Here is a 25,018-nt window from a genome sequence, read left to right as displayed (position 1 = left end):
GCCTTAGTACCCCGGAAATCACGTCCCGGCTTTTCGTTCGTACAATTGATCATTATCTACAGAATTAGAAGCGACACCCACAAGTCGGCACCTAAAGTTGCAAACTGTCCTCAAGAAGATCCGTATACCTCACACAACCTATTTGCTGGCTTATCTTCTTTCCTTACTTAGGCCACTTTCCGCACTTATTCAACTCCTGCTTGTTCTTGTAGAAAGTCTGCTTTAAACAGTGCTGTTTGTGTGGAAGGTGTATCTTGGCGTAAGGGCTGCACGCCGACTCAGATGTGCACGTGGGTTTTTACAAGACATTCACAAATGAAAATAAAGGTACTTGTGAAAGTTATGTGGCGAAAGTGCAGCTATCGCTCTTGCGCGTTGGCGCACCGGTAAATCCACGAACGCGCAAAACATCAGTAAGTGCTCGAACTTGTCGGGATCAGATCAGTAATAGGCAAATATTTGCTGCTACAGTCTCTTTAGACCAAAGAGTGCTATTATGATAAAGCGTCCTTCCTTCAAATTCCTGAAATTAGGTTTAGTCTCTATCGAGTTTTGGCTTTTCACATCCACGAGGTGCACTTCTCCGCAGGAAACAAAGACAACGTGTTGACAGTGACAGGACAAGTGCACGTTTTTACATCGGATTGAATCCAGCAAAGGGCATATCCTTTTCACTGTCTGTCAATGCTAGTCGTGATACGAGTTCACTAATAAGGCAATGAAAGGGCCTAGCTACTGCCCGCTCGTGATTACGCTAGGCTCAGTTTTCCAATGGCGTTGCCACATGACATACCAATGCTCCCCCCCCCCTTTCTTTCACTTCGTTTAATATTGTCTATTCTAGAAAAAACAAATAGTTGATAGCTTGCACTTTGTCTGTCCTCATCCTTCTTCCCTTCTTTTTTTATGTTTTTTTGCCAATGCAAAACACACCACAACGTAATCATGAGGTCACTGGTATTCTTACTTAGTATGTTTGCGATCCTGGAGACTCTAGCCTCACCGTTTCCAGCCATCACCAGTACAGGCTTATCACTCACATTTAAAAAACTATCCACAGCTGCATGCTTCCTGCTGGCCATTCTATTAATTATATCATTTAGGTATCTTTTATTTTGTCTTTTTTTTCAGAAGGAAGGCTGTCGTGGCGTCTGTCACTAGTCAGTGCAATTAAAACTTACGATTCATTCCCTCCGAGACCTTTCAGAATAAAAACGTAGGTAGCACTCAGGGGTTCTTCCATGAAATTGGTTCGCACTGTTGTTAAGCAGTCCAGGTCTCCATCATTGTCTACGTCGTATACTGCCACAGCGTACGGAAAGGTTCGAAAAAGCTGTAATACGGAGCAAATCAGTGAAGACAGCACATTCATAAGATTTCTGCATGCTTCACATAAGGCATGCCTCCATCTCGGTATCAAAGAGTCATGTTTCCACTGTTCTGCTCCCAAAAAAAGCAAACTTTCGGGTGATAATGAAGAGACGTTGTCCATCGGAGGAGAAGGCAGGGGGGAGGGCAGATACAAAATGCTGTGCTGCATAAAATTTTACACCTGCATGTAATATAGAATCTGTTACGATGCACTGCACCAGTCTTCGTATCAATAACTACTATTGATCCTTCCTTACCCCTGTTAGAACTATGCGCCATGAAAAGAAAAGAACATTTTTTTTTCCGCACCAACTTTAAAAGAAAATCCTACATGGCCTGCACTATATTCCTGTTCGTTCCTATATGGTTTGTATAGGAACAAACAGGGGCTAGTTATTATGCAGGTCATATAGGATTCTCTAACAGGGTAGGCTATTACAACGTAAATATTCTTTGAACGTTACTTTAACTTGAGTTTCTAAGCATGCAGAAAGCCTTGCATTGCATAAAAATATGCAGCATAGCGGAGGATAACATTATTTCTCTTGATACCAATGGTTCACATAAAGTTATTATTTCGCACTTACTGGAACTTTGCTGTCATCTATTTTATGCACATAGCAGTAAAATGACCCAACAAACAAGACGGAAGTGAAGAAAATGCAGGAACCACTTAACACACATACCTGGAAAGCATCCACAATACCACGCTCCAGTTGGTGCTTCCCTTCAGCGCGGACATTTGTTAGCGCAAGCGCCAACATGTAGATTACACTGAACGCTGCTTTAGTATTTGCCGCCATGGTTCTGCGAAGAAAGAAAGAAAAAGGGTTCTTATTTTTTACATGACCAATATTCGCAAAGGTGGTTCCCTCTGCATATTCATAAGTGCCACATCTCTCGAAACTTCCATACATTTTACGAGTTTCGGTCGGTCGTGCGATATTACGAATGTTGCATCAGGTTTTAGAAAAAGTAGGCTCGTGACCTTGAGCGTACCAGAACCTTGCAAGAACGCTAACATAAACTTAATCCAAAAAAAAGGGGACGCCAAACACTTGAAAAATTATACACCGATCAGCTTACTGTCCGTTGCCTACAAAGTATTTACCTATGTATTCGGAAATAGAATCAGGAACACCTCAGACTTCTGTCGACCAAAGGACCAGGCAGGATTCCGTAAAGGCTACTCAACAATAGACCATATTCACACTAACAATCAGGTGATAGAGAAAAGTGCGGAATATAACCAACCCTTATATATAGCCTTCATTGATTACGTAAAAGCGTTTGATTCAGTCGAAACCTCAGCAGTCATGGAGGCATTACGGAATCAGGGTGTAGACGAGCTGTATGTAAAAATAATGAACGTTATCTATAGCGGCTCCACAGCCACCGCAATCCTCCATAAAGAAAGCAACAAAATCCCAATAAAGATAGGCGTCAGGCAGGGAGATACGATCTCTCCAATGCTATTCACAGCGTGTTTGCAGGAGGTATTTCGAGACCTGGACTGGGAAGAACTGTGGCTAAGAGTTAATGGAGAATACAACAATCAAACCCCGGCCCTCAGTCCCCAGCAGCCGCGAAGCAACTGACCACGGTGGCGGTCAGAACTGTGACGCAGCAGAGGGTGCTAAAAATACCTGGCTCCGGACAGGCCGCTATTGGAATCTGAACCTGGCAACGTTTAACGTTGGAACGTTATCTAGTGAGGCGAGGCTAGCAGTGTTAATGGAGGAATTAGAGGGTAGTAAAAGGGATCTAATAAGGCTTAGTGAGGTTAGGAGGACAGAAGATCCATATAGAGTGCTAAAAAGCGGGCACGTACTGTGCTATCGGGGCTTCGCGGAGAGACGAGAACTAGGAGTCGGATTCCTGATTAATAAGGACATAGCTGGTAACATACAGGAATTCTATAGCATTAATGAGAGGGTGGCAGGTCTTGTTGTGAAACTTAATAAGAGGTACAAATTGAAGGTAGTACAGGTCTACGCCCCTACATCCAGTCATGATGACCAGGAAGTCGAAAGCTTTTATGAAGACGTGGAATCAGCGATGGGTAAAGTCAAAACAAAATACACTGTACTGATGGGCGACTTCAATGCCAGGGTAGGCGAGAAGCAGGCTGGAGACAAGTCAGTGGGGGAATATGGCATAGGCTCTAGGAATAGCAGGGGAGAGTTATTAGTAGAGTTTGCAGAGCTGAATAATATGCGGATAATGAATACATTTTTCCGCAAGCGGGTTAGCCGAAAGTGGACATGGAGGAGCCCGAATGGTGAGACTAGAAATGAAATCGATTTCATACTCTGCGTGAACCCTGACATCATACAATATGCAGACGTGCTCGGCAAGGTGCGCTGCAGTGACCATAGGATGGTAAGAACTAGAATTAGCCTAGACTTGAGGAGGAAACGGAAGAAACTGGTACATAAGAAGAGAACAAATGAGCTAGTGGTAAGAGGGAATCTACAGGAATTCCGGATCAAGCTACAGAACAGGTATTCGGCTTTAACTCAGGAAGAGGACCTTAGTGTTGAAATAATGAACGATAATATTATGGGCATCATTAAGGAGTGCGCAATAGAAGTCGGTGGTAACTCCGTTAGACAGGAGACCAGTAAGCTATCGCAGGAGATGAAAGATCTGATCAAGAAACGCCAATGTATGAAAGCCTCTAGCCCTGCAGCTAGAATAGAACTGGCAGAACATTCGAAGTTAATCAACAAGCGTAACACAGCTGAAATAAGGAACTATAATATGGATAGAATTGAACATGCTCTCAGGAACGGAGGAAGCCTAAAAGCAGTGAAGAAGAAACTAGGAATAGGCAAGAATCAGATGTATGCGTTAAGAGACAAAGCCGGCAATATCGTTACTAATATGGATGAGATAGTTCAAGTGGCTGAGGAGTTCTATAGAGATTTATACAGTACCAGTAACACCCACCACGACAATGTGAGAGAGAATAGTCTAGAGGAACTTGAAATCCCACAAGTAACACTGGAAGAAGTAAAGAACGCCTTGGGAGCTATGCAAAGGGGGAAGGCAGCTGGGGATGATCAGGTAACGGCATATTTGTTGAAGCATGGTGGGAACATTGTCCTGGAAAGACTGGCCACCCTATATACACTATGCCTCATGACCTCGAACGTACCGGAATCCTGGAAGAACGCTAACATAACCCTAATCCATAAGAAAAGGGACGCCAAACACTTGAAAAATTATAGACCGATCAGCTTACTGTCCGTTGCCTACAAAGTCTTTACTAAGGTAATCGCAAATAGAATCAGGAACACCTCAGACTTCCGTCAACCAAAGGACCAAGCAGGATTCCGTAAAGGCTACTCAACATTAGACCATATTCACACTATCAATCAGGTGATAGAGAAATGATAGAGAAACCAACCCTTTTATGTAGCCTTCATTGATTACGAAAAAGCGTTTGATTCAGTCGAAACCTCAACAGTCATGGAGGCATTACGGAATCAGGGTGTAGATCGGATCCGTATGTAAAAATACTGGAAGATATCTATAGCGGCTCCACAGCCACCGTAGTCCTCCATAAAGAAAGCAACAAAATCCGAATAAAGAAAGGCGTCAGACAGGGGGATACGATCTCTCCAATGCTATCCACAGCATGTTTACAGGAGGTATTCAGAGACCTGGAGTGGGAAGAATTGGAGATAAGAGTTAATGGAGAATACCTGAGTAACTTGCGATTCGCTGATGATATTGCCTTGCTTAGTAACTCAGGGGACCAACTGCAATGCATGCTCACTGACCTGGAGAGGCAAAGCCGATGGGTGGGCCTAAAAATTAATCTGCAGAAAACTAAACTAATGCCTAACAGTCTCGGAAGAGAACAGCAGTTTACGATATGCAGTGAGGCACTGGAAGTGGTAAGACAATAATACATCTACTTAGGACAGCTAATGACTGCGGTTCCGGATCATGAGACTGAAATAATCAGAAGAATAAGAATGGGCTGGGGTGCGTTTGACAGGCATTCTGAGATCATGAACAGCAGATTGCCATCATCCATCAAGAGAAAAGTGTATAACAGCTGTGTCTTACCAGTACTCACGTACGGGGCAGAAACCTGGAGGCTTAGGAAAAGGGTTCTGCTTAAATTGAGGACGACGCAACGAACTATGGAAAGAAGAATGAAGAGTGTAACGTTAAGGGATAAGAAAAGAGCAGACTGGGTGAGGGTACAAACGCGAGCTAATGACATCTTAGTTGAAATCAAGAAAAAGAAATGGGGGGGGGAGGGGGCACGGGCCGGACATGTAATGAGGAGGGAAGACACCCGACGGTTATTAAGGGTTACGGACTGGTTTCCAAGGAAAGGGAAGCGTAGCAGGAGGCGGTTGAAAGTTAGGTGGGCGGATGAGATTAAGAAGTTTGCAGAGACAACATGGCCACAATTAGCACATGAACGGGATAGTTGCAGAAGTATGGGAAAGGCCTTTGCCCTGTAGTGGGCGTAACCAGGCTCATGCTGATGATGATGAGGCTCTGTTCGAGAACAATCTTTAAATGTGTCGAAGGACGGGTCGGCGCAGGGCTGCAAAAAAATAAGAAAAAGTAAAGTCAGGACCCCTTTTACAATGTTAAGGTGGGTGGACAGCGAGGGTGCGGGAGGACCACTACCTACGATTTGGCGCCCAAACAAGCAGTAAACTTTGGCAAACGTTCCTCGTATTGGTGTAATACACTGATTACTGGCATACTGTGTATATACAGTGTGGTATACTGTGGTATACGGGGCTATGATCAATTGCATTTTTTTGCTTGCTTACGGGGGTTTGAGTCATTGCTTCCGTGGGTATATGTGATCGGTTATCACAGTTTTCGACATGTTCTCTATGGTGAACTTTTTTGCTCGCTTAGGGTGTATGAACCATCGCTTATGGTGGTGATAGTTATTTGTTCGAACTTTTCTGTCCGCGGACGCGATTGTGCCGTTGGGGGGTAGCTGTTGAGTCATTGCTGATAATGCTAACTATTGCTTGCACTTTTTTTGCCCGCGGACACGATTGTGCTTTTGCGGTGTATCGGTAATCAGCTTCGCTATAAAGTACATTAAAAAGGCTATGAGGCTTCCTATGTGTTGCTCTTGTGTGGTAACGGAAGACACCTACATGAGAAGCAGGGGCGTAGCCAGGGGGGGAGGGTGCTTATGGGGTTGCAGCCCCCCCCCCCCCCCCGACATTTCTTCCTGCTGTGATGCACCGCAAACCAAACCAACCCACAGCGCCGGAAATCATTCTGGATTTTCTCTAATCTCTATAGAACTCCTCAGCCACTTGAACTATCGCATCCATATTAGTAACGATATTGCCGGCTTTGTCTCTTAACGCACACATCTGATTCTTGCCTATTCCTAGTTTCTTCATCACTGTTTTTAGGCTTCCTCCGTTCCTGAGAGCCTGTTCAATTCTATCCATATTATAGTTCCTGATGTCCGTTGTCTTACGCTTGTTGATTAACTTAGAAAGTTCTGCCAGTTCTATTCTAGCTGTAGGGTTAGAGGCTTTCATACGTTGGCGTTTCTTGATCAGATCTTTCGTCTCCTGCGATAGTTTACTGGTATCCTGCCTAACGGAGTTACCACCTACTTCCATTGCACACTCCTTAATGATGCGCACAAGATTGTCGTTCATTGCTTCAACACTAAGGTCCTCTTCCTAAGTTAAAGCCGAATACCTGTTCTGTAGCTTGATCTGGAATTCCTCTATTTTCCCTCTTACCGCTAACTCATTGATCGGCTTCTTATGTACCAGTTTCTTCCGTTCCCTTCTCAGGTCTAGGCTAATTCGAGTTCTTACCATCCTGTGGTCACTGCAGCGCACCTTGCCGAGCACGTCCACATCTTGTATGATGCCAGGGTTAGCGCAGAGTATGAAATCGATTTCATTTCTAGTCTCACCATTCGGGCTCCTCCACGTCCACTTTCGGCTAACCCGCTTGCGGAAAAATGTATTCATTATCCGCATATTATTCAGCTCTGCAAACTCTACTAATAACTCTCCCCTGCTATTCCTAGAGCCTATGCCATATTCCCCCACTGACTTGTCTCCAGCCTGCTTCTTGCCTACCCTGGCATTGAAGTCGCCCATCAGTATAGTGTATTTTGTTTTGACTTTACCCATCGCCGATTCCACGTCTTCATAAAAGCTATCGACTTCCTGGTCATCATGACTGCATGTAGGGGCATAGACTTGTACCACCTTCAATCGGTACCACCAATATCAGTGGTCTTTTAACGTTTGGTGCGGAATATTTGACAGCAGAGTCATTGGCCCAATGATTTTAACGGCACTCTGATCGGCAAGAGGTATGTCAGTTCCTCGAAGGCCAGGTTGAAGATTTCTGCTGCAACATGCCAATAGCCCAGCTTGACGCAATGTGGTGTCAGCACGACGGGGCCAGTCAAGCACGACAGTCAAGCACGAGCAAGCCTTGATGTTACTTTCCCAGGGCACTGGATAGGGAAAAGGCCTGTGCTGTGGCCGGCAGTGTCATCCGACTTCATCCCTCTAGACTTTTTCTTCTGGGGTATATTAAGGATCACGTATACACGACGGAGACGATGACTCCAGAAGCCTTACAGGAGAAGATCATTGAAGTCTGCCACAGCATTTCACCGACGGTTCTCAAGGCTCCCTTGCAAACGTTTTCAGGAGGTCTCAGTGTTGTATCGCTGCAAAAGGTGACCTCTTAGGGAGCTTGCTGTGAAAGCGCATAAAAAATAAACGTAAATTAAGTGAAAGACTCCGTCTGGTCATTAATGATACTCTTCTTCCATCATTTTCAGCCTTCTGAAAACAGTTTTTTATTAGGTATGTTAAGCTTGCTTACAGCTTTTGCGAAATGACGGACCTGTTGCTTCCGGCAGTACAAGCGATAACCGCTGTGTCTGCTTATCGCTATAACGAACTTTCGCGAGGGGAGCACATCGGTGGCGTAAACGGCACAGCCGACGCCTACGTGGTTGCCCTGTCGCTTTTTAAGTGGTAGTGCGCCTATGGCTGTTTGTGCGATGAAGGTTGAGGAGCAGTGCAATCACAACGCGCAAGCGGGCATGTTACTAGTTTTGTAGTTCGCGGGAGTAATCGGTAAGCTGATATACACTAATACCTAATATATATATAGAAAGACAGAAACTGTTTATTCGGGCGCCTTGCAAACCGCTCTGCAATTTTCTAAATGGAATTTTTTTTCCTAACTTCGTTACTTCAGAAGTTGGTTTATTAATATTGACTGAAAATCTAATTAAGCAAAATAGAATATATAGCGTGGCACACTGCGTACAAAAGTGAGCAACATGCACCTGGTCGCGTCGTCTTAGTGTGTATCGGCATATTTTTAAACTCTGGCTAAAATTAGCTGAAAGACCCTGCATAAAGTGACTTTTGTTTAGCCACGTAGATTTGTTGGTTACTTATACGTATATTTAATTATTTTGTTGCGAGGTTTTGCGGATACATGCAGTGAGCTTTGTTTCCATAGACACTTTTTTTTGCTTTTTAACAATCTTTATCTTGGCATTTGTGTATTCAATTGTACTTCGAATTTCTAATGTAAATATTGCAGAACTGCTGCTTTTTATGTGGGATCTCTGTTGCGACTACGATTTTGTTGCAATTATAATCCGCAACCGGTGACAGCTGCTCCTGCGCAGTAAATAGGAATGAAGGACAGCGTCACTGAGGTTCTCCCCTGGCCGTTGCTTATGTACAAAAATGTAAACAAGGCTTTCGAATGGCAAAGTATCATTAACATATTTGTCCTCAACTTGTTCATTTCACGGCCTTTACATTTATCATATCAGCCGTATGCACTGCTTTGCTGGTTTCGCACTGATATAGTTCTAAAGTTCGTGTGATATTTTCTTTCTTAATAAATAGACAAACAACATGGAAGCATTGACATCAGTTATTTTTGGCACAGTTTTTAGGACATAAGAATATATTATATTATGAAAAAATGCATATTTTACTTGTCTTGACAGTGCGTAGCGTTCAAGAATTTGTATGCAGCATCTTTGGCAATTGCAATGCAGTTATTATTCATGTATTTCGATCCCTCGAGAATTCTGTGAGGAGGCCAAGCTCCAACGTGAGCCCCCCCCCCCCCCCGCACGAAATTTCTGGCTACGCCACTGATGAGAAGGAAGTTGGTCGAAGCAAGTCGATTCGGACACCTGAAGCTTGCGAAAGCGGCTAGAGAAAAATAATTGAAGAAGTCACTGTGGTCTAAAACAATGTTTTGCTCCTTAGTCTATGCACCCACCAAAGGTGCGTGTTCAGAGAGAACTTTAAAAAAAATCCTAGCACCCCTAAGTACTCCTTATTAGTGGTGAATGCGAAACCAATAATGTCCAGTTGATGCCGCTTAGCGGTCCATTGAGTTAGGAACTCCTTGCGGGTAGGCGAGCGCGTTGAGATGCTTTGCCAAAGCCTCATAGTAGCACAAGGCCGGTGCACTTCTATCCGAACGTCATGCTACCTTGCCCTACTGCCATAGAATATAATGGAGACGCTCTCGAGTTAGCCGCGGTGATTTTGACTTCACCTCCTTCGTCATTCCGGGCTTCGCAATAGAAATTTCAGTCGAACTAGCATGATGTCCTAATTTAGAGTGCACAGGCCTGCTATGCTAATAGATCACGGTCAAGTGCGCGCAAAGAAGGACAAAGTGAGGAGTAGACAACAGAAGTGCTTTCAGATACAGACTTGAAGAAAGTGAGCCGGATGTACTAAGCGCTTGTGTTGTCTACTCCTCACTTTGTCATTGTTTGTGCGCGCTGGACCGTGGCTCGCTATGCGTAACCAACTAGCCCAAAAGTCGGTGCTCTTGCGCTGCTATGCAAAGCCGACTGGGTGACACACTCGGCTTCTGAGCGTGTGGTCGTAAGTTGGAAACTCACTGCCACCAACGCTATTACTTCCGAATTTATTCTGTTTTTTATACTGCAATTTCTTTATAGTGATCACCGAGGCGAAGGTAGAATGCAGGCAAAAACTTGCGCGGTGAAGGAACGTGTTCATAACACACGCCTCCGATAGCGAGGGCGACGTGGCATCGCGGTGGTGCCCTCAACACAAGACTTAGAGTACCAGAGTGGCAGCACGCGTTCTCCTTCGTTCCCTCCACTCCGTTGGTGCTCGCAAGTGATGTGGCCTCACATCCAATGAGAATTTGGGTGCCGTTTCGCAGCTAAAGACATGGGCGTTTTTTTTCCTCAATGGGCAATTTGATGCTTTAGCATCAAGAATAAGCACGACCACCAAGTTTGTCATGCGGCGAGATTTTTGCTAATTTTAATATTCACAGGTCGGCAAGCGTGAATATAGTTGAAAGCCGACGACAGCTGCTCGAATACGACGTTGCGTGCATCTCTAAGAAATTGGTTGCACTGCTATACGTGACTGTCATCATAGGGAATTTTGTTTTTGTAGCATGCCAAGTCGAACCTACCCTCATGCTTGAACGTAACTTTTAAAGCGACAGTTTTTAGTTGAACAATTCCGGCCTTTATAACAGTCGGCGATGTCAATCGAATAGCTCACTAAACATACGGCACACATTTTACAGCTGGAGCGGCATATGTGCCCCCGTTTTAATGGTTCTTTACATTCTAACGTCCTTCAATAGCTTATTAATTTATGTCATTACTTCCTCGATGTGTGCTCTTTACTGAATGTGTGAATGAATGATTTGCGATGTGTACGGACACTTGCTTTGACGAACAAAGTTAGAAGCTCTCTTCGGTCTCTCATGTTTTCAGCCCTTGATGTGTCCGCTCATGAATGCTTTTATTTCTTGACTTTCATCACCTGATTCCTATCTTATTTTATTATTGATAGCGATATATGCATTTGCCTGTATAGAAACCCACTCCTGTAACAGTCCCAAGTGGGACTAAGAGTAGATCAAAATGAAAATAAAATAAAATAAATGTACCAGTGCCGGCTATGTTGTCTGCGGAATTATAACGCCAAAGAACAGAAGGTATCTTAACATCGTCAGTGCGGAAGTATAGGTTTTCAAGCGCATGTTTCTTTTATGAAAGTGAATATTTATATGGTGTTCTTCACCGAGGTTCGGCGCTTCTGCTGAGTCGACATATTGCCTCGTGACGTTCGCAGGTGCTACAGATGGTGCAGTGGTGAACTGCGTTCATCACGGAAAATACTTTAATGAATTGTTGACCGATCCCGGAGACTGTGTAAACGGCAGTCTGGTGAATCTTGCATGTCAGATAGTGCGGGTTTCCGCGTTTTGGCATATTGCCTACTCGCCACACAACCACACGCTACAAAACACCTTGCAGCGTTAGAACTGTGTTATCGTATTTTTTCACCCGCTTCATGGAAGCTTCGCTGCACATGGGTTCGACAACGTCCGTTGCGTCTGCATACCATTTTGTAATCTGTTTGCCTAAGTCTTCCTAGATGCTTTCGGTTTCTACCTCCCTTTGTGTGGGCCATTACTCTCCTGTGTTATATTTCGAAAGTTCTTACTTTTGGAAGAAAGTGCACAATAATGCAAGGAACATGTTGAAAATGACAATAACTACCGTAAAAGCACTGAGGGCTCTCTAGTCACCACAGTTAACTTTCTCGTTGTTGCGTCCACGTAGCATCTTCAATCGACACGTCGCTCTATACACAAAAAGGTGACGCTCCGGTTAGCATCGCAGCTGAATAAGCGGCAGCCTTAAGTGGAAGAATTATTCTTCTCCAAGCCATTTGCATCGGAAATATCTGTAAAGAACCCATCGCTCTAAGTCAAAGAGAAGGCATGTTTTCATTGAAATTCTAGGGATGTCATGCGGCTGAACGAACTTACAACTTCACTTAAAGCAGACTAGTTCAAAATCCCTTGTTAGTGTATCGGTAAAAAAGAGGAAATAACTGCCTTACCTTGGGTTTAATTGTCGCTACCAACGTAGTGCCCGCATAGAAAGGACGAACCAACACAAGTGGAAACGTCTCTGCTATTCCGTGAACCAGACTTTAGCTATTTAAATACTTTATTTGATGACTATTTCGACTTTATTGTTATTTGAAAGCACTGATTGACGCGAACTAGTTCAAAACATGCATTCCACATCTACCACGTTCTGATGTAAAGAAAATTTGAAGTGCACAAGACCTGGCATAATGTTGCCTGCTGGCATTTAAAGATATCCTTTAACCCCCCCGCTGAGAATGAAATTGGAAAGGTCAGATTGTAAACTAGTTTTGTATCACCTCTGGCAGGTTGTAAGTTAAGGGGCCTCTAGTATTAGATATGAGACTCGTTTGCTCGTCGGAACGCAACAAGTGATAGCCTAATCTTGACATTTTGCCACACACGTGGCACTGTTTCAATAAAACATGTCTTAAATTTATCGGTGCTTCAAACGTAAACGTTTCCGGTATGTGGTTTTATACATTATCTTTTATGTGCTCTGTTGTCCTGAGTAAAAAAGAAAGATTGCTATCGTTTTTGTTAGCTGCAGGGAGATAACTAGGCATTAGAGATTGGGGAGGGTCCCTTTTCCCCCCAGACACTCATGACTTAATAGGCCGCAGGTGGTGGTGTGTCACCTCCTTCGAACCAATACGTATCCAATCCCGGTGACTTATATTCGCTATAATGCACAACAATATTCCGGCAAATGTAAATTGTATCACTATAAGGTAGACCTGGGGCCGTATAATGTAAAACTATTCCAATGTTTTTATTCAAATCTCCTGAAGTCAAATTTACGTAACCGCCGACGCAAGCATCGGGTGGTGAGCAGTAGCGTTTTTTTGAAAAGTCAAATCAAATGCGCTTTTTGTTTATGGGATGCCACTTTCTTTTGCTTTCAAGGCGAATAGCATTGCGTACATCGAGCAGTTTTTCTTATCCAACTGGCTGAGAAGAGGCGAGGAACACGCTCAAGTGGAAAGAGTTTCGACAGGGCCGAGCCAGCCAGTGAAAGTAGAGAACTGGATGAGGAGGGTGGTGCCGGCGTCTGCGATTGGCCCGCTTCCTCTTATTTAGTTTATGCTGGCTGGGCGAAAATCACGGCGGCGTGTAAGCAAAGGTTAAAAACGCCACTAAAACGGATACTCAGCAAAGTAGAGTTGCAGAGAAATTTCGTATACGTGCTGAAAATTTCAATAGCGTTCTACTTCCAGCAGCTCCGAGTAGGCTGTGCCGCAGTGATTGACGGACAGCCATCTTCTATTCCTTTCGCAACAGGGCAGTGTCCGGCTAATGAGGAAAGCGTTCAATTTTGTTCGGCATATCAATATGTCTTTAACGCGTACACGTCACTTTGACGCGGTGTGTCTTCGTGGTTTCGTGACGTCGCGTGACAGGCATGCAAACTGGTTGCAGCCCGAAATAATTTGACCAAACAATGCCTTTTTCGCTATGGCAAAAAAAAAGCGTCGAATCAGCAATTATTACTTTTATTTCATCCCGTCTAATCATGCACAATCAGCGTGCAGATATCATATCAAACAGGCGTTTCCGCGGTTTTCGTGACTTCTTGTGAGAGACAAGCGCATGGGTGGCGGCTCCAAATTTTTTTGACCAATTGTCGAGGGTTGATTGCACAATTGGAATAGAAAAGTTTGGAATAGCTCTACGTTATAGCTCCCCTGGTTCACGTTATCTGGGCCTGCCCTCGGGTGCCCGAGAGGGCCGAAGAAATTAAGTATGGGACGCAGTGGGACACCGTGCTGCTAAGCTCACCCCCCGAGCTGAGCACAAAGTCTTGGCCGTCCAGAAGGCTGAGGATGCCGCCAGAACCCAAGGACTTGTGGCCGCCATCAGGGCCGTGTTGGCCCCTCCACCAATCATCCGGCTAACTAAATAAATGTAATTTCTCTCTCTCTCTCTCTCTCTCTCTCTCTCTTCCTCTCTCTCTCTCTCTATATATATATATATATAACGTTTTTATTTCATAGAATCATGGGATTCTCACGTTTTCAGGGACCGTAACACAAAAGGGCACACGCTATGTAGGTCTATTGATAAGCGCTTGTGTCTAAATTAATATCTAAGCCAGTGAAATGCCTCGGGCCAAGTCTAAAGGCCGAATCAATAAGCAATCCTGTGGCTCCCCAATAAAATGACAACAAAATATCTTGATCAAAGCATCTTCTCTGTGATAATCGGCATCTGCGGCCGCGTTTCCAAGTAGCAGAACTCTTAGAAAACACAACCAACTTCGTAAGAACTAATTCACCGAGTTATACACAGCAGTAACAGAGTTAGTCCGATATAGAGTTAGTCGTGCTTTACGACGAACCCATCTGCATTCCCTTACAGAATATGCTTACCGCGATGGCACCTTCAATAACATTTATTTTCGCATGCACCAAAAGATAATGGAACCGCCTTCGTGAACATTGCAACTGTTACTACAACAATTCTTGGTTTTTTTGTCGCTGAATTAACACGGCAAGCTGGGCGAGTTGGTGATTGAACATGTTCCTGTGGGTGGGTAGCGCAACCCGGACGAAGGACGAGAGGAAGTACACAATTGTGTACTCGTATTGTGTAATTCATCTCGTCCTTCATCCGGGTTGCGCTGCCCACCCATAGGAACATGTTTTTGTCGCTGTTATCCCTGTGCAATATATTGTGAAAAATTCTCCCATTATACATTGCCCACCTGCTATGGCCTCATACGAGACCGGCACCATTGTAAATACTTCTGTTACTATTACTACTACTAATAGTAATCAGAATATACTAATAATAATAGGTTCCGCAACGTTCTTCGGATTTGGCTATTATACTGCACTTGACACGCACATTGCTCTCAGAATCTTTTATTAGGTTCCGTGAGGGAGGGGGGGGTGTAAGTGTGAAATTCACTGCTCCCTCTGGGGCGTTCTCATTATTTTTTGTTTTTCTGTATCACAGCAAAATTGAATTCCACTGCTAGATCTGGAGAAATCTCGCGTTTTTCCTTATTCTATTTGGATTAGCCCTCTCTGCAGAGTACAATTAGCCTCTCGAGAGGAAGTACATACATACGACTTTCATGGAATAAGGAAAGGCATTTGGTTCATTAGAGATACCAGCAGTCCTAGAGGCACTACATATTCAATGAGTAGAGGAGGCATTTGTGAATGTCTTCAGAAATATATACAAATATTCCACAGCTACGTTAGTTCTCACCAAATGAAGTAGAAAGATACCTATATAGAAAGAGGTGAATGCAGGCAGACACAATTTATACAATCATGTTCCCCTTATGCTTGGAAGCAGTATTCAAGATATTGAACTGGGAAGGCTTGGGAGCGAGGATCGACGGCGAACATCTCAGCAACCTTCGGTTTGCAGATGAAAATGTGCTGTTCAGCAACACTGGGTACGAAATACAACAAATGATTGAGGACGTTAACAGCGGCAGTGTGGGAGTGGGTTTGAAGAATAATATGCAAAAGACAAAGACAATGTTCAATAGTCAGGCAAGGAAACAGTAGTTCAAGATCTCCAGATCGCCATTCCACCTCTAAGTCTTAGAGTTACGTTTATCTGGGTCTATCGGTCACAGGAGACCCTGATCATGAGAAGAAAATTTACAGAAGTATAAAAATGGGTTGCAGTGCATACGGCAAGCATTGCCATATCCTGAATGGAAGCTTACCACTAGCATTGAAAAGAAAGGTGTACAATCAGTGAACTCTACCGGTGCTAACATGTGGGGAAGAAATTTTGTAGACTGACAAGGAAGCTCGAGAACAAGTTAAGAAGGACGCAAAGTGCGATGGAATGAAAAATGTTACGTGTAACATTATGACACAGGAAGACAGCGGTGTGGATCAGAAAGCAAATGGGGATAGGCCAACATTATAATTCACATTTCGGGGTAGACAATAGAGCTGGGCAGGCCACGTAATGCGCAGGGTAAATAACCTTTGAACCACTAAAGTTACAGAATCAGTGCGAATAGAAGGGAAGCGCAGTCGAGGATGGCAGAACACTAGGTGGTGTGATGAAATTTGGAAATTGCCAAGCGCAAGGTGGGATAAGTTGGCACAGTACAGGGGTTATTGGTGAGCTCAGGGCGAGGCCTTCGTCCAGTAGTGGACGTAAAGAAGGCTGATGATGATTATCTGTCTGTCTGTCTGTCTGTCTGTCTGTCTGTCTGTCTGTCTGTCTGTCTGTCTGTCTGTCTGTCTGTCTGTCTGTCTGTCTGTCTGTCTGTCTGTCTGTCTGTCTGTCTGTCTGTCTGTCTGTCTGTCTGTCTGTCTGTCTGTCTGTCTGTCTGTCTGTCTGTCTGTCTGTCTGTCTGTCTGTCTGTCTGTCTGTCTGTCTGTCTGTCTGTCTGTCTGTCTGTCTGTCTGTCTGTCTGTCTGTCTGTCTGTCTGTCTGTCTGTCTGTCTGTCTGTCTGTCTGTCTGTCTGTCTGTCTGTCTGTCTGTCTGTCTGTCTGTCTGTCTGTCTGTCTGTCTGTCTGTCTGTCTGTCTGTCTGTCTGTCTGTCTGTCTGTCTGTCTGTCTGTCTGTCTGTCTGTCTGTCTGTCTGTCTGTCTGTCTGTCTGTCTGTCTGTCTGTCTGTCTGTCTGTCTGTCTGTCTGTCTGTCTGTCTGTCTGTCTGTCTGTCTGTCTGTCTGTCTGTCTGTCTGTCTGTCTGTCTGTCTGTCTGTCTGTCTGTCTGTCTGTCTGTCTGTCTGTCTGTCTGTCTGTCTGTCTGTCTGTCTGTCTGTCTGTCTGTCTGTCTGTCTGTCTGTCTGTCTGTCTGTCTGTCTGTCTGTCTGTCTGTCTGTCTGTCTGTCTGTCTGTCTGTCTGTCTGTCTGTCTGTCTGTCTGTCTGTCTGTCTGTCTGTCTGTCTGTCTGTCTGTCTGTCTGTCTGTCTGTCTGTCTGTCTGTCTGTCTGTCTGTCTGTCTGTCTGTCTGTCTGTCTGTCTGTCTGTCTGTCTGTCTGTCTGTCTGTCTGTCTGTCTGTCTGTCTGTCTGTCTGTCTGTCTGTCTGTCTGTCTGTCTGTCTGTCTGTCTGTCTGTCTGTCTGTCTGTCTGTCTGTCTGTCTGTCTGTCTGTCTGTCTGTCTGTCTGTCTGTCTGTCTGTCTGTCTGTCTGTCTGTCTGTCTGTCTGTCTGTCTGTCTGTCTGTCTGTCTGTCTGTCTGTCTGTCTGTCTGTCTGTCTGTCTGTCTGTCTGTCTGTCTGTCTGTCTGTCTGTCTGTCTGTCTGTCTGTCTGTCTGTCTGTCTGTCTGTCTGTCTGTCTGTCTGTCTGTCTGTCTGTCTGTCTGTCTGTGTATCTTCTCACGCCGACCCCGTCGCCCAAGATTTCAACCACATTGGGCCAATAGATATGCGCTCCAGGCCTTAATAGCGTCGTTCTAGGCCATCTTCGTTATTTCAGCGTCGTGATCTGGCTCTCGTCATACCGCCGTCGTCAGACCTTCATCGCTTACTCAGTCGCCCAATTTTCTAACAACTTGAGGCACTATAGTTATGTGCTCGGGGTCTCGACGCCGTCGTGGCCGTTTCACCATCGTCAGTATAGCTAGAAAAACCACTCGGAAAGCGACATGGCTGAATAAAATATGTCCAACCAACTGCAGTAAGCGTCGCAGCTACCACCATAATCTTCCAACCCGAAGTATGGGACACGCGTGAAACAGTCTGCCCCGCGTAAGTGACCACAATTAGGTAAAAATATGCGGATCCCACTCACTGTGCGAATCGATGTAAGCGAAGTGTTGTATGCTGTTTGCTCTGATTGACAATAATGAGCGTTGGTGTTGGCGTCAAAATGCGTAATTTTTTCATCGCTTAGCCAAATACGAGAGTGGTGAGTTAATCTGAAACGCTACCTTGCGTGTGCTCCAGCTGTTTTTCTGCGTGGTCCACAGAACACACTGGGAAACATCCTTGCTTGAGGCGTTGTTGTAGGTCATTGTTCACAATCTCTGAGAAGTGAGCATTATCATTGCTTCACATGGCACTTCGCATCGTGGCAGAAGTGTTAAAGTTTAATTGAAGTATGTGGCTCTACGTAATTCAACTATGAAGAGCCGAACTGAAAAACACAAGCGCTCATTGAGCGCTTGTGCTGCCTAGTGCTATCCGTGCCCTTTTTTCCACTCGTTTATTTTACTGTATACCATGGAGCACCTAGCCCAGCTGCAAACCTTGTTAAGCTACCTAGACATCATCTTGTGCATTATTCGTTGGAGCTGTGTAGGAGTTCAGTGTTATAAATAAGATCTGATTCTATTTGCATTTGAATGACGAATGACCGACTTCTTAGTTACTGCATAGTAACATCGCCGTATGGTGTAGCGCCCCTGCTAGACTGCGTCTCAAAAACTTTGCCGCTTCGGTTCCCTGTTAACAAAACATTTCACCAACAAAGCAAATGGTAACCTAGAGGCTAAAATTATCCACTCGTAAATGCCGATTAATTATGATTAATAATCAATTCAGGGAAGATCACCGAGAATTAGGGTGAAAATAAAAACTGTAAAATGAAGGTCAAATTTCTGGCAAATAACTAAAAACGTAGAACCCTGCACCCGAAACCAATTATTTCTTGGCTTTTCCTCGGTAGCAGGTGAACCCAATTATTCAATAAAGAAGCAAGCGAGTAAAAACAAGAACGCTGTCTTCATTGGAAGAGAACCCTGCTGTCTAAGTTAATATTTTCAAAGCCGAAAAAATCACTGTAGTGTGATGTTTTTGATATACCAACGACGAAATTAAGCATTTTCAGCTGGTTGTTTCCGAGATGGACTGTATAGTAGTAAGGACTCTGTAAACTACGCAATGGTGTCTGGAAATGCAGTTTCCAGAGGTCATTGCCGGGTAATGGCGCTCACTTTGTTGGCATTGACACGGAACTTGTCAAAATTAGGCAACCAACATTTTGTAAGTAAAAGCACGAACTAAGAAAGAGCGTGCAACAAAACGATGTAATGAGTGCGGGTTAAATGCAAGCCATAAATTCATGATCGCATAAATCAGTTGGGGAGTTTTGTGAATAAGATTTCTACGAAGCAAGAACTTCAACTCGTTTTCCATTCACATGAATGATAGTGAAAATCTGCTCACCTGCATGATTCACCAGTAAGAGGTTTACGGCTATATATATGCTGTTCCACGGGCCAAGTAAAACACTTCAATGAAATTACATTAGGCAGCAGGTACGAATTTAACACGCATATTTGAAACGTAAGCTACGAGGGCAGAGCGTTGGCCCAATTACGCCTCCACACCACATTTATTTGTGCTTCCTCCTATAAATGTTATTGGCGATAAAAGTAAAAATCGCATGCTTCACTGATCCTAAACGCGTTTTATTTTTTGCGATCACACTATTCGTCGTTAGACATTATCATGATGACTGGCTGAAAGCAAAAAGTCAGTAACTTAGCGAGGACATAAATTTTTTATAACTGTGCAGTGATTTTTAACATTGGAGCTTTTTAGAAAAACTAAAGGGAGCGATACATTGTATTTACAGAGGTCACTTTGCGATAGACGTCGCAGAGACACCGATTACTCTCCCGCTTTTGCTTCGTACTAAAAATAATTTTAAGGGTGTACAAGAAGTACGCATACTTGTGATGAATCTGCCCCTAAATTCTTATGAACGCAATGCTCCGGTGTCTTGTAATCGTTCCTCAACCTGTTCTTGAATCGTCATGATATTGTCTACCATCGCGATGCTAAATACGATCGTCCCAAACTTCTCCTTGTACTCCCTACGACCACTGCTCTACACCAGCGTCGCGATCACACAACTAGATGCCTGGGGGTACTCCACATTTCCACCAAATTGTGAAGACGATAGGGTATGCGAAAGTAGGGGAAGTATTTTCACAACGTAGAGGGATAAGGTGCAGCCAAGGCGGCCCGACAACTATAGCTCCTTTCCGACCATCGCCTTTGTCATCTCGGTAAACGCCTTCTCCAATGTAAGGGAATGGCTTGTAACAAAATTGTTGCCTGCATAATGTAGGTGCTGCCGAAATGCTCCAGCAATGCAATTGATGCTTTGACGTCGTCTCATATTGCCGGGTAGTATATTCAGGTGAGAAAGAAAAGGTAGGACGCCGACCAAAAAGGTCTTCCTAATAAGTATTAAACGTTTCGGATCGTGTGCCTTGTTCGCTTCTTTACGGAAGGCATTTGGCCGTCGTTTAATACTCCAAGTCTGTGAAGAAAGAGAACGCTAGCATGTCGCCAGCTTCACAATAATTGACTGAAGTAATTGTAAGAATATGGATACAAGTCAAGTCGAACCGATAACAACAATAAGTAACTTTACGAGCGTATGTTGGGAGTCAGATGAAACGGCTATCGCTTTATAATCTTCAGAAAAGCACAAGACTGCTCATTGAGCTGAATACTTGAAAAGGCGGACTTTACTACAGCGTAAATCTAAATGCGTAAAAGCCTAGCTCAAAAATTTCATTACTAAACTTTTTAACTAATTATTTTAGCTCACGTATTGCAATGCTCTTAAAGCCTGTGATTTCGCAAGGTGAATTCACTTAGAACGAAGTACATTGCAATACGTGAGCTAAAGTTATTCGCTAAAAAGTTGAGCACAGGAATTTTCTTAGACAATCACGAATTTTGATTTGCACTGCAATAATGTCCGCCTTTTCGAGTAATCCAGCTCACTCAGTAGTTCGACCGTATATGCTACAGGATTTTATTTTAAAATTTTCTCAACACTACATAAAACACCCGATATAATACGGCCAGTGCACCAGAATTGAGTTTCGCGATTCAAAAGCGGAAGCCCATCACTGTCAAGCACAGCGAAGAGCCGCAAAGTAAACAGGTATTGACGTTTCCCCAGTCTGCGATGCGCTTGCTGAACCGCCAGCGTTATCTGCATTATCTATGGTGAGCTCGAGGCTTCATTTCGCCGCTGGCATTGCGCAGCAAAACAACAGCAAAGTGAATAAACGCCTATTTGACCAACCTTGAAGTATTACACCGGATGTTTCAGTGCCGCTCTTTTTACGTGCCCCGAGCGTTTATGCCCCCTACTTTGAATATTCACAAAGTAGGCGTATGAAGCTCGGCGATAAAAGCTGAAGAATGAGGTCAGCGGCGCAGCTGTCACGGCGGATGACGGAGAAAAACCTCGATAAAAATAGGCGAGCGGCCCTGCAGATGTCCTGAATGGTCGTCTTCCCCTGACTTCATTGCACAATTCTTGATTTTGTGTATTGATGGCTTCAATGCAATAAGCCAAGCAATTAGATAAACAATAAGAGAATAATTATATCAACAATTACGGCACAAATGAGTCAAAATATGCACATGTGAAATACGGGTTCACTTCGTGGAACGAGGGTCGTTTTTTTATTAGTTGTGTTGCCAGTTTTACATATTCTGCAGTAAACCCTCATATGACCCTTAGCATGTCTCTCTTATTGTGTATATTTAAGCTTTTTGTCACATTCCGTTCTTAATGAACAACGGAAAAACACGCATACTACGATTGTACAGTGTTTTTCAATGGTAGAATACCTAATTCGCTGCAAACACTGCAATTCAATGACTCCGTTTGCAAATTTGTCCATATATTCTACAACATGGCCCCTATTTTAGAAAAATTCGTACATGCTGCTGCTTTGAGTTCTCCAATGTCACTGCAGAATCAAACGCATTTATACCTATATAAATATATATATATATATATATATATATATATATATATATATATATATATATATAAACTGGGAAAGGCGGGGATGTTAATCGGAAGAGGTGGTGGTTCGCTAACCAGCACTGGAAGAAGGGTAAGGGGAAATCATCATCATCAGTCTGGTTACGCCCACAGCAGGGCAAAGGCCTCTCCCATATTTCTCCAACAACCCCGGCCATGTACTAATTGTGGCCATGCCGTCCCTGCCAACTTCTTCATCTCATCCGCCCACCTAACTTTCTGCCGCCCCCTGCTACGCTTCCCTTCCCTTGGGATCCAGTCCGTAACCCTTAATGACCATCGGTTATCTTCCCTCCTCATTACATGTCCTGCCCATGCCCATTTCTTTTTCTTGATTTCAACTAAGATGTCATTAACTCGCGTTTGTTCCCTCACCCAATCTGCTCTTTTCTTATCCCTTAACGTTACACCTATCATTCTTCTTTCCATAGCTCGTTGTGTCGTCCTCAATTTGAGTAGAACCCTTTTCGTAAGCCTCCAGGTTTCTGCCCCGTAGGTGAGTACTGGTAAGACACAGCTACTATATACTTTTCTCTTGAGGGATAACGGCAACCTGCTGTTCATGATTTGGGAATGCCTGCCAAACGCACTCCAGCCCATTCTTATTCTTCTGATTATTTCCGTCTCATGATCCGTTCCGCCGTCACCACCTGCCCTAAGTAGATGTATTCCCTTACGACTTCCAGTGCCTCGCTGCCTATTGTAAATTGCTGTTCTCTCCCGAGACTGTTAAGCATTACTTTAGTTTTCTGCATATCAATTTTTAGACCCACTCTTCTGCTTTGCCTCTCCAGGTCAGTGAGCATGCATTGCAATTGGTCCCCTGAGTTACTAAGCAAGGCAATATCATCAGCGAATCGCAAGTTACTAAGGTATCCTCCATTAACTTTTATCCCCAATTCTTCCCAATCCAGGTCTCTGAATACCTCCTGTAAACACGCTGTGAATAGCATTGGAGATATCGTATCTCCCTGCCTGACGCCTTTCTTTATTGGGATTTTGTTGCTTGCTTTATGGAGGACTACGGTGGCTGTGGAGCCGCTATAGATATCTTCCAGTATTTTTACATATGGCTCATCTACACCCTGATTCCGTAATGCCTCCATGACTGCTGAGGTTTCGACTGAATCAAACGATTTCTCGTAATCAATGAAAGCTATATATAACGGTTGCTTATATTCTGCACATTTCTCTATCACTTGATTGATAGTGTGAATATGGTCTATTGTTGAGTAGCCTTTACGGAATCCTGCCTGGTCCTTTGGTTGACAGAAGTCTAACGTGTTCCTGATTCTATTTGCAATTACCTTAGTAAATACTTTGTAGGCAACAGACAGTAATCTGATCGGTCTATAATTTTTCAAGTCTTTGGCGTCCCCTTTCTTATGGATTAGGATTATGTTAGCGTTCTTCCAAGATTCCGGTACGCTCGAGGTCATGAGGCATTGCGTATACAGGGTGGCCAGTTTCTCTAGAACAATCTGTCCACCATCCTTCAACAAATCTGCTGTTACCTGATCCTCCCCAGCTGCCTTCCCCCTTTGCATATCTCCTAAGGCTTTCTTTGCTTCTTCCGGCGTTACCTTCGGGATTTCGAATTCCTCTAGACTATTTTCTCTTCCATTATCGTCGTGGGTGCCACTGGTACTGTATAAATCTCTATAGAACTCCTCAGCCACTTGAACTATCTCATCCATATTAGTAATGATATTGCCGGCTTTGTCTCTTAACGCATACATCTGATTCTTGCCAATTCCTAGTTTCTTCTTCACTGTTTTTAGGCTTCCTCCGTTCCTGAGAGCATGTTCAATTCTATCCATATTATACTTCCTTATGTCAGCTGTCTTACGCTTGTTGATTAACTTCGAAAGTTCTGCCAGTTCTATTCTAGCTGTAGGGTTAGATGCGTTCATACATTGGCGTTCCTTGATCATATCTTTCGTCTCCTGGGATAGTTTGCTGGTATCCTGCCTAACGGAGTTACCACCGACTTCCATTGCACACTCCTTAATGATGCCCACAAGATTGTCGTTCATTGCTTCAACACTAAGGTCCTCTTCCTGAGTTAAAGCTGAATAACTGTTCTGTAGCTTGATCTGGAATTCCTCTATTTTCCCTCTTACCGCTAACTCATTGATCGGCTTCTTATGTACCAGTTTCTTCCGTTCCCTCCTCAGGTCTAGGCTAATTCGAGTTCTTACCATCCTGTGGTCACTGCAGCGCACCTTGCCGACCACGTCCACATCTTGTATGATGCCAGGGTTAGCGCAGAGTATGAAGTCTATTTCATTTCTAGTCTCGCCGTTCGGGCTCCTCCACGTCCACTTTCGGCTATCCCGCTTGCGGAAGAAGGTATACATTATCCTCATTTTATTCTGTTCCGCAAACTCTACTAATAACTCTCCCCTGCTATTCCTAGTGCCTATGCCATATTCCCCCACTGCCTTGTCTCCAGCCTGCTTCTTGCCTACCTTGGCATTAAAGTCGTCCATTAGTATAGTGTATTTAGTTTTCACTCTACCCACCGCCGATTCCACGTCTTCATAGAAGCTTTCGACTTCCTGGTCATCATGACTGGATGTAGGGGCGTAGAGCTGTACAATCTTTATTTTGTACCTCTTATTAAGTTTCACAACAAGACCTGCCACCCTCTCGTTAATGCTATAGAATTCCTGTATGTTACCAGCTATACTCTTATTAACCAGGAATCCGACTCCTAGTTCTCTTCTATCCGCTAAGCCCCGGTAGCACAGGACGTGCCCGCTATTTAGCACTGTATATGCTTCTTTTGGCCTCCTAACTTCACTGAGCCCTATTATATCCCATTTACTGCCCTCTAATTCCTGCAATAGCACAAGGGGAAATAAAATAGGGTAAGTATAGCGGAGAACAAAACAAAGTAACGAAAAAGATAGTGAAAGTTGGGTACGTTAAACATATAC

At 44.0% G+C, this 25,018-nt stretch overlaps 1 protein-coding gene across 4 annotated transcripts in view; it reads right to left on the bottom strand.

The window, feature by feature from the left end:
• Nucleotides 1–25,018, bottom strand: part of LOC142572777 (uncharacterized) — a 65,560-nt gene that overhangs the window by 16,952 nt on the left and 23,590 nt on the right. The window contains exons 1-4 of one of the 4 annotated variants that reach the window (XM_075682124.1): nucleotides 12,312–12,401; nucleotides 11,966–12,152; nucleotides 2,058–2,178; nucleotides 1,182–1,333 (exon numbers count right to left, since the gene is read on the bottom strand). In XM_075682124.1, the coding sequence (XP_075538239.1) occupies nucleotides 1,182–1,333; nucleotides 2,058–2,174 (269 nt within the window). In that variant the 5' untranslated portion in view covers nucleotides 2,175–2,178; nucleotides 11,966–12,152; nucleotides 12,312–12,401. Of the gene's footprint in view, nucleotides 1–1,181; nucleotides 1,334–2,057; nucleotides 2,179–7,991; nucleotides 8,113–11,965; nucleotides 12,153–12,311; nucleotides 12,420–25,018 lie in introns of those variants that run through there. The other 3 variants (XM_075682125.1, XM_075682123.1, XM_075682126.1) reach the window with 3 other exon arrangements.

This window comes from Dermacentor variabilis, chromosome 2, assembly GCF_050947875.1.
Source record: "Dermacentor variabilis isolate Ectoservices chromosome 2, ASM5094787v1, whole genome shotgun sequence".
In the NCBI taxonomy this organism is placed as follows: Eukaryota; Metazoa; Arthropoda; class Arachnida; order Ixodida; family Ixodidae; genus Dermacentor; species Dermacentor variabilis.
The sequence above is the reverse complement of the archived record's forward strand: the minus strand, read 5'-3'. Positions and strand labels throughout refer to the sequence as shown.